The 9,587-nt window shown below is 52.4% G+C and overlaps 1 protein-coding gene and 1 long non-coding RNA gene across 3 annotated transcripts in view; both read left to right on the plus strand.

Moving 5' to 3' along the window:
- Positions 1-576: 576 nt before the first annotated feature.
- LOC112472941 lies at positions 577-4,167 on the plus strand. Its single transcript, XR_003043850.1, has 3 exons — positions 577-632; positions 1,843-1,897; positions 4,117-4,167. It is a non-coding gene; the product is annotated as an uncharacterized LOC112472941 (long non-coding RNA).
- A 1,633-nt stretch (positions 4,168-5,800) lies between these two features.
- Positions 5,801-9,587, plus strand: part of CSF3R (colony stimulating factor 3 receptor) — a 10,034-nt gene continuing 6,247 nt past the window's right edge. For both annotated transcript variants that reach the window (XM_025041469.1, XM_025041471.1), the window contains exons 1-6: positions 5,801-6,585; positions 7,473-7,596; positions 7,751-7,938; positions 8,747-8,916; positions 9,031-9,184; positions 9,283-9,362. In XM_025041469.1, coding sequence (XP_024897237.1) covers positions 6,021-6,585; positions 7,473-7,596; positions 7,751-7,938; positions 8,747-8,916; positions 9,031-9,184; positions 9,283-9,362 — 1,281 coding nt within the window. In that variant the 5' untranslated portion in view covers positions 5,801-6,020. The remainder of the gene's footprint in view (positions 6,586-7,472; positions 7,597-7,750; positions 7,939-8,746; positions 8,917-9,030; positions 9,185-9,282; positions 9,363-9,587) is intronic.

Raw genomic sequence — 9,587 nt, forward strand, 5'->3', positions numbered from 1 at the left:
GTCCCAGAGTCCCCATTTCTCTATTGTCTGGCCTACGGGCAATGATGAAGAATACACAGCAAAGAGGGGAGTAATGAGGAAGGTACTGTGCTACAAAATACCCTGTCACCTGAAGGCCACCCCACTGAGTATTGTGAGGATCAGGGCCCCAAGGCTGGTGCTAAAAAGAGGCTTAAAGCTGAGTGAAACTTCGAGCCAGGGTCTGTCTCTGAGCGATGCTCCCCTAGGGAGAGGGGCATGGGAATGGCATCCAGCCGGGTTGGAGCCTGGGCCCTACCAGGGCCTCAAAGCTTTGAGGTCAGGAAATCCGGAGACAGAGGAGGGGGACATTGTTGCCACATCCCCCAGCCCCTTTAAGACCCCCGAGGCAGGAAGACTGCCTTGGCCTCACCAGCTTCCCTCCCAGGCTCCTTCCTGGGAGGAAGGAGCTGCCTGTACCCCAGCGACAGAGCAAGGGAGGGAAGGAGGCTGGGCAAGTGTTGCAATCCGCAGCCCCTGGGCCTGTCAGAGGCAGAGCCATTAACGACAGGGCTGGGGAGAGAAGCGGGACTGTGGCTGTTTTCAGGAACTTGCCTGAAAAAGAGAGCAGAGACAAAGAATGCGAAGCGGCTGTGGGGCTGCAGGCTCCAACCGTGAGTAGGGGAGCCCCAGGGAGAGTTGAGCCTTGGCCTCGATAGGGACCTGGAGCCACAGAACCACTCCCCTCTCCCGCCACGACCCAGCTCTGCCGAGTGCCTGTATTCAGGGGACCGAGGCCTGCGACCAGGGGCTCTTGCTTTTAGGGTTTGTCCCTTGGAACCAGGAGTCCTGGACACTGAGTCTCTTTTCCCAGGGATGCCCCCACTTTTTCTAGGAGTTGTATCAGGGAACATTTCTTTGGGAACATCGAGCTCAGGGAAGGGCGTAGTAGTTTACCGTCTCTGCATCTCTCTCTCAGAACCCGTGCGTCCCCACCTCTCTGTGTCTCCATCTCCGTCTATTTTACTCGCTGTTCCTCCTCAGCCCCTCTGGCTTGCATGGGTCCTGAGTTTCTCTGTCTCAGAGTCTTTCCGTGCCTCCCTTTGTCTGTCACGTTTCCCTCTCTCTTGAATCATAAACTCTCTTGAGTGTCTCTTGCTTATCAGCCTCCGAGAGCCTCGGTCTCTGTGTCCGCATCCTTGTCTCTCGGGCTCTTTTCTCTCCTTGTCTCTGGATGTCTCTCCTGCCCCAATCTTTATCTCCGTGGGTCTCTGGCATTTCGGCTTGTGTGTGTCCTTTACGGTCCTACGCTGTCTGCCTTCTGCCTCTTTCGTTCTGGAACGGCCTCTCCCTCTGTTCATTCCCAGCGCCCTCCTCCCTGAGCTCCTCTTCCCACAGAAACGCCAGGGGAGAGAGGGGCGTGGACAGGAGATGGGAGAGCGAAGGGAGAAGGTTGAGTGGGGAGAAAACAGAGGGGAGCTTTAGAAAAGGGGTGTGATGCAGCGACTCCAGGGGCAGCACAGTGTGCCGGGACTCGGAGTCAGGAGAGCTGAGGTGGCTGCATTGAAGGGGAGCCCGAGGGGCCAAGGAGCTGGAAGTAGGGGACCCAGAAATGGGGCCTTGAAACTACACGGCATGACAGAGACAAAAGCGAGGTGGCGATCCTAGAGGCTGTGACCGTGCAGCCTGCAGGCAGGGGAGGGGGCGCTGAGCTATGCTGGGTTCTGTTAGGTGGTACCGCGATTCGTGGTGCGTGGAAATAACATGGTTATTGAGTGCTTCCTCCATGTGGGCTCCATGCTAAGTGCTTTTATCATAGGTCATCTCGTTTCATCCTCACCACGACCCTGAGAAGCAGGTGCTATTGTTGTCCCTCTTCCACAGATGGGGAAACTGAAGCTCAGAAAGACGAAGTAACTTGTCCGAGGTCACAAAACTGGTAAGCGGCAGACGTGGGGTTCAGATCAGGTGGTCTGACTCATAGCTGGGCTCCCGACTTCTCTGCATACTGGCCCCCAGAGAGGAGACCATGCTCCAACAGGTCCCAGATCCCACTCAGCTGGGCTGGGGGCACCCAGGGCTACGTGGGGGACCAGGGACTGATGCCAAGCATGCCAACACCTCACGCCCAGCCTGGCCTCTTGGGGTTTGGGGTTTGCTTGCCCACTCTGGACAGAAGCCAGTGGTGAAGTGGTCTTTCACTGGGCACAGGCTGGGCCTGAAGCTGACCTGTGGAAGGGCAGCAAGGCTGAGTATAATCAAAAAGCGCATGGATACAGAAACCTGTATGTATCCCAAAATCTGAGCCAAAGAGGCTAAATCTTCCCCATCAAGTGTGTGTGTGGGGAGGGGAGGGAATGGATAATCAAACAGGTGTGCTATAGTCAAAAGGTTGCTAACCACTGATTGGTAGACTGGGGTTGCTCTAAACCGTACACATTACACGTTTCTCACTGCACAAAGCTACCGGCTTAGGGGCAAGTGGAGGCTGAAATCCAGCCTGCTCTCCAGTTGCCAGGTCCTAGTGTGAGGCCGCATCTGTCCAGAAGAAGGGGTGCTTTTTTCCTAATTTATAAAAAAGTGACTTATGGGCTAACAGTCACCTGGTATCCTGACACAGCAATATATATAGATAAGCCAGGGGTTTGGGTAAGGCCCCTGCCAACAGGAACAGCCTGGGTGTCTAGGCAGTTCTTATTCACACCTCTGTCTAGGAGGAAGAGAAAAGGGAGAGAAGCTTTCTCCCTCCTGAGCACAGGGGATCTGCTGGGACACCTGCCTGTGTGTGTTCGTGAATGTACATGCAATTACATTCAGCAATTGGCAGGCAATTCCCACTGTCCTGCCACCAAGAGTGTCAATTAGGGCTAAAGGATCAGGTGTCTGGCCTAAGACCTCAGCAGGAGCAGAGTGGAGGGTTAGGCTGGAAGCTCCCCTAGCAGGGAACTTCCAGCTAGGGGAGCTCCCCTAACTGGGCTCCCGACTTCTCTGCATACTGGCCCCCAGAGAGGAGACCATGCTCCAACAGGTCCCAGATCCCACTCAGCTGGGCTTGGGGCACCCAGGGCTACGTGGGGGACCAGGGACTGATGCCAAGCATGCCAACACCTCACGCCCAGCCTGGCCTCTTGGGGTTTGGGGTTTGCTTGCCCACTCTGGACAGAACTTCCAGCTAAGGGAGCTCCTCTAAAAGGAAACTTTTGCATTCTTCCTGAGACTAGAACTAATGCTCCCTCCACTCAGGCACTATTGCCATGACTACAAGATGCTTGACCCCAGAGGTCTGTGCCCAAAATTGGGGCTGTAATAGATATCCTTTCAGTCCACCTTTCTCTCCATCCATCACCGTGGCAGCCAGCTTCCCACAGGTGTAACCTGACAGCCCCTGGCCTCAGCTGCAATATGGAGTTGTCTCTTTCTGCTAGAGAGCATCTCTGATGCTTTTGGCATGGCTCACCAGGAGAAGCTGTCTCATACTCATGCATGTGCAACCTGGATGTGCCAGGGGTTAACACCCCAAGAAACATCTTTTGACCAATGGGGACAGGGTTAGTGGATAAATGTTCCCATCCTCCCTCCCATTCAAGAGGTAAACTGTCCCTTGGGTAGACAATTCTGAGGCATGTTCTACCCGGCTCCTTGAAAAATTCCAGCAAGATTGAGTCTCAGTTGTCTATAGAGGTGACCAGCTCGAAAACATTCCCTTGTGTCGGCTTTCCCTCCTTACCTGTTTCATTCTCCTTATTCCCTCACTCTTTTCTTGTGATCATCTTAAAATACACTACTTGTATGCAAGCCCTCATCTCAGGCTCTTCTTTATGGAAGGAACCCGGCTAAGACAGATGGGAAGGGGGAAGAATGCTATTCCTTGCTGCTCCTTTCCTTGCTCTCTCCTGGAAGGCAAGTATAATAATAACAGTGACTGTCACTCATAGTCATTTCCTATGTGCCAGGCACACTGTGCAAAGCCCTTGGCCTGCATGATTTTCATGTCTTCTTCCCAAAGCTCTATGTACTATAGGCTGTTACCTCCATTTTGCAGACAAAGAAACTGAGGCTCACAGAGTCAAGTAACCTAGCCAAAGCCACACTGTGGCAAAGCAAGGATTAAGCTCAGCTCTGACTCCCATGACCTTAACCACCCCCCTCTGCCTCCAGGTGAACACCAAGTTGGCACTATGGCGGGGCTGGGAAACTGGAGCCTGACCAGAGCTGCCCTGATCATCCTGCTGCTCCCCAGAAGTGAGTGCGGCCAGGGGTGGGGTGCCTTGGGGAGAGGGGAGTTCTGGGGAGAGATATCGGGGGTGGAGGAGAGAATTATTTCCCTGCCCTGCCACATTGCTCCTGGGGTTCTTGGAGAATCCCAAGAGAATCAAGATTGGGCCACAGATGTGGTGTAGCCAGGCTCCTCCATGAGGAATGGTGAGAGGACTTGGGCTGGCCAGCCTGGGGGGCCCAGGTCTCATCTGCAAATCTCTGCCGGGCTAACAGAAGGAATGTCTGAGTCCCATGCAGTCTTCAAGGGCAGCAGAGGGTCAGGGTGGAAGCCACAAGGAAGCGGGTTTCATCCTGAAGTAAGGAAGCCCAGGCAGAGCTCTTTGACTAAAGGAACTATCTTGAGAGATGACGAGCCTCCCATCTCTGGGGGTATGAAAGTTGAGGCCAGGATTGACAGGGATGCTGCACAGCAGGGGTCGGCAAACTTTGATAATAATATTCAGGCTTTGCAGGCCACAGACAGTCTCTGTTGCATGTTTTTATTTGGTTTTTGTTTTGTTTATTTTTAACCCTTTAAAAATGTAAAAAAAAAAAAAAAACCCCAAAAAAAAACACCTTCTTAGCTGGCAGGCGCCACTAAAACAAGCAACCCTAATCCTGGTGTTGAGGACACAGCATCAGGTGGAGTTTCGAAGTAAACAGTTTTGCAAGGTTCCTTCCAGTCTGAAATTCTGAGTCTATGAAGCAGTAAGAGCCCCATGAACTTGCTCTGTGACCCCGGGCAAATTGCTCCTCATCTTAAGGCTTCAGCATCCCCATCAGCAAAATGGGCCGAAGAACACCTGAGAGAGGAGAGAAGGCTTGGCAGGCAAAGTGCAGTGCTCACTCCCTTATTCAATACACATTCACCATGGGCTACTCTGTGCTAGGCACTGGGAATATAGTAATGAGAAAAGCCAAGGCTCTGGCCTCAAAGAACCTATGGTCTAGCTGGGGAGACAGACAAGCAAATAATCATATGACTCCATAATTACAAAGGATAATAAGAGCTTAGGGAAAGTTCAGGGGGCTTAGCTTAGCCTCGCTGGTCAGGGCCTGGTCTCGTTCCCCTCAAGATGCCTAAATGTTAACCAGGTGAAAGAAGGGTGGGAGAGAGAAAAGGTGTACCCCAAAATGCAACAGCAGGTATAAAGATCTAGAGATTGGAGAGAGAATGGCATTTGCAAGGAACAGCAAGAAGCCAGAGTGACTGGGGCTGAGAGAGGATGGTCTGAGCTGGACCTGGAAGGTTAGGCAGACACCAGGCCACAAGGGCTATGAGAAGGATCTGGGTCTTTATCTTAACCCTGGCAGCAAACACTCACCTGTCAGGCACTGTTCTAAGTGTCTTACACATGTTATCACATCTAATGCTTCCAGCAACACCAAGGCAGAGACTATTTTTATCTCCATTTTACAGACAAGAAATCTGAGACACAGAAAGTCTCAGTAACATACCAGGGCCACATAATGAATAAGCAACAGGACCAGGCTCTAAACCTATGAAGTGTAGTTCCAACCCCCATGCCTTTATCCATCCAATCATATGGCCTTCGGAGCAATCACCTGCCATCGAAGCGCTGTGATTGAGATGGGAAAACAATCAGATATGAATTCTGAAAAGGATGCTGTGGCTGTGGGGTTCTTATCATTCTAATCACTGCTTTCGCCATCCTTGGGGAGGGCACCGGGGAGGAGACTAGTCTCTCTCTGGTAGTGTGCTGGAGCTAGCTTGCAAGAGCTGATTGTACACATCTCTTCCCAAGTTCACATTCAGTGATGTCGCACTGGTAGCTTGAAATCACATGTTGGGACTATCTCACCAGGGAAAGCAGCCTATACTACAAATCAGGATTATATATAGATTAGATATAGATATAGATATATACCCACACATTTTACCCACACATAACTATCTCTATCTCCTCCCCAAGAGCTTCTCACAGCTCCCATACATACCTCCCCATTTCAGCCCCCATGTCTTGGGGAGTGAAGCAAGAAGTCTAAAAAATGCTTATAGCCCAGCTCTGCCAGGCAGAGGAGTCACTCATGGCCCTTTCTCTTCCATCCCAGGCCTGGAGGGGTGCGGGCACATCAGCCTCTCAGCCTCCACCGTCCGCCTGGGGGATGCCATCACAGCCTCCTGCATCATCAAACAGAACTGCAGCTACCTGGGCCCAGAGTCACAGATTCTATGGAAACTAGGAACAGAGCTTCTGCCTGGGGGAAAGCAGCAGCGCCTGCCAGATGGGACCCAGGAATCCATCATCACCTTGCCCCACCTCAACAATCCTTGGGCCCTTCTCTCCTGCTATCTGCGCTGGAGCAACAGCCTACAGATGGTGGACCAGGCTGAGCTGCAGGCAGGCTGTAAGTCCCTGCAGCCATCCATCCGCTCTGCCTCCAATGCCCGCCTGCCAATACTAATAAGAGCTATCCTTCCTTGAGCTCTTGCTCAATAAGCACTCATCTTCCCTACCAGTGGGTAGTGCTATTTAGCCCTATTTTTCAGATGAAGAAACTGAGGTTTAAAGATGGTAGGTGACATGCTCACAAATATAAGGATGGAGCCAAGATTTATATTAGGCAGTGTGGCTAATATAGTAACTGCTACTCTATCTGGCCACCGAGTAAGCCCAATACTCTAGCCACAGGAGGGTATGTCCAAGAAGGACATTCTCTACCAGATGGGCTTGCTCCCAGGTTCTCCCCAACCCCAGTCTCAGCCTTCTGCACTAACTGCAAAGGATGGAGTGTGTGCTGTGCCAATGCATAAGAAAAAACACAGAAAGACCAAAGTTACTGTATAAGAATCAATAATAGTAGAGCTAACACTTACACAGCACTTACTATGAGCCAGGCACTGCTTGGAGCACTTTACAGATAGTGAGTCATTCAGCCTTCACAATAACCCTAGGGGGTAGGTATAGTCCCATTATCGCCTTTTTACAGATGAGGAAACAGCAGTTAAGTGACTTCAAAATCACACACCTGGTGAATGGCAGAACCAGAATGAAAAGGCAGACACTATATTACCACTGTGGAAGGGGGTGGAGTTGAGGAGGTTGGAGGCTCTGCGATGCCTGTCCCTGTACCTGCCCGAGTCAGTTTCCCCCAGAGCTGCATGGAGACAAGAGAATAAACAGAGTGACCCCAAAGGGAAGGACCCAGAGCAGGGAAACTAAACCAGTTAGTCTCAGTGGGAGCTTTCTGAGAGATCCTACACAAAGTGCTCACTCTCCCCACCCTATGCACAGACCCTCCGTTCACACCCCACAACCTGTCCTGCTTCATGAACCTCACAACCAACTGCCTCACCTGTCAGTGGGAGCCAGGACCTGACACCCACCTGTCCACCAACTTCACCCTGAAGAGCTTTAAGTGAGTAGGGGTCTCTACACAGCCCCATTCTTTTGGGTCTTGGCTGGGGCATAGGTAGGACTAGGGGGATGGAGGAGCCAGAGATACAGATGGGAGGGAGAAGGGAGCCTTGCTTTCTTCCTCTGCTTAACACTCAAGCCTGGCCTATTGGCAGGAGCCGGGGCAACTGCCAGACCCAAGAGGAAACCATCCCTGACTGCGTGTCTGAAGACGGGCAGAGCCACTGCTCCATCCCACGCAAACACCTGCAGCTGTACCAGACTATGGGCATCTGGGTACAGGCAGAGAACGTGCTGGGGACCAGTGTGTCCCCACAGCTGTGCCTTGATCCCATGGACGTCGGTGGGTGACACTGGGTGCAGAAGAGGGAAGAGGCCCCCACAATGGGCAGACTCAGAGAGGCACAGAGAGGGAAACACAGACCCACTGACAGACGAAAAGACACTGGAAGACCTAGAGATAGAGAGGAAGAGAAGAGAGACGGAGACAAAGCGAGATGCAGCTGGAGACAGAACTACGGAGACACAGACAGAGACACAGAAGAAACATAGAGGCAAGGAGACAGTCATTAATCCTTCAGCCAACTTCTTGAAGTGCCCATTGTGTGCTAGGCACTGTTCTAGGTGCTAGGGATACAGCAGTGAACAAAAGAGCAAAAATCTTTGCAACGTTACATTCTAATGGGCAAAATAAATAAACTAGAATGTCAGCTGATGATAAGTATGATGGAGAAATTAAAGCAGGGAAGGGACGGAGAGAGACGGGAGGACGGGGCAGATGCTATTTCAGTAAGGTGGTCGGGGAAGACCTCACTGAGAACATGACATTCGAGAAGATCATGCAGGAGATAAGGGAGCAAGCCACTGGATACGTGGAGGGAAAGTGTCCCGGGGAACAACCAGGGCAAAGGCTCCTGGGGTGAGAGTATGAAACAGACCTAGAGAGAAACAGACACGTATCTAGAGACGGACCCGCAGAAATGTGATGACATATAGAGATGAAGAGACACACAGAAGAAAAAGACACAGAGACCCCATGGATGGAAATTCGGGAAGAAAAATGGAACCACAGACAGTGAGATAAGAGGGACCTAAGGCAGGACCCTAAAGAATGGGGTAGAGGAAGAATCTGACAACCCTTCCCCTTGCAGTGAAATTGGAACCCCCCACACTGTGGGCCCTGGGCCCCAGCTCTGAGGTGGCCCCACCCCAGCCAGGCTGTCTACAGTTGCACTGGGAGTTATGGAAGCCAAGCTTGTTCATAGAACAGAATTGTGAGCTGCGCCACAAGCCCCAGCTTGGAGAAGCCAGCTGGGCCCTGGTGAGGTGGAAGGCAACCTCAAGAGCCTGGGATGGGGGTGGCTGAGGGGAGGGTAAGTTGAGCTGGTCCTGAAGGACACAGTAATCCAGGCTCAGAGCCATGCTCCCCCACCAGGTGGGCCCCCTGTCCTCCAGGACCTTCCACTATAAGCTCTGCGGGCTCCTCCCATCCACAGCCTACACCCTGCAGATACGCTGCATCCGCCACCCCCTGCCTGGCCACTGGAGCGAGTGGAGCCCCAGCCTGAAGCTGACCACCCCAGAACAGGGTAAGTGGGTGGTGAGGGGCTGGGAGCAGCCATCAGGACCCAGTCCTACCTCCAGGGCCCTCCCTGACTGGCACACTCTCCTCTCATTCCATCCACAGCCCCCATCGTCAGACTGGACACATGGTGGCGGCAGAGGCAGCTGGACCCCAGGACAGTGGATGTGCAGCTGTTCTGGAAGGTGACTTCCTCTGAAGCCCATCCTTCCACCCCTGAGACCTTCTCCAAGCCACACAGATCCCTGTGAGCTGGGGCTCAGGATTCCACCAGGTCTGGGAGGCTTGGATGCATTTGTATGTGATTTGCATGTACTTGGCATGTGCCTAGGAAGCTAGGTAGTGCCCTTCTGGAGAGGCTACAACGCAGGACTCACCTATAGCAAAGGGTCAGTTCAGTATATAGTTAG

The sequence above is a fragment of the Pteropus alecto genome, unplaced genomic scaffold, assembly GCF_000325575.1.
Source record: "Pteropus alecto unplaced genomic scaffold, ASM32557v1 scaffold39, whole genome shotgun sequence".
In the NCBI taxonomy this organism is placed as follows: Eukaryota; Metazoa; Chordata; class Mammalia; order Chiroptera; family Pteropodidae; genus Pteropus; species Pteropus alecto.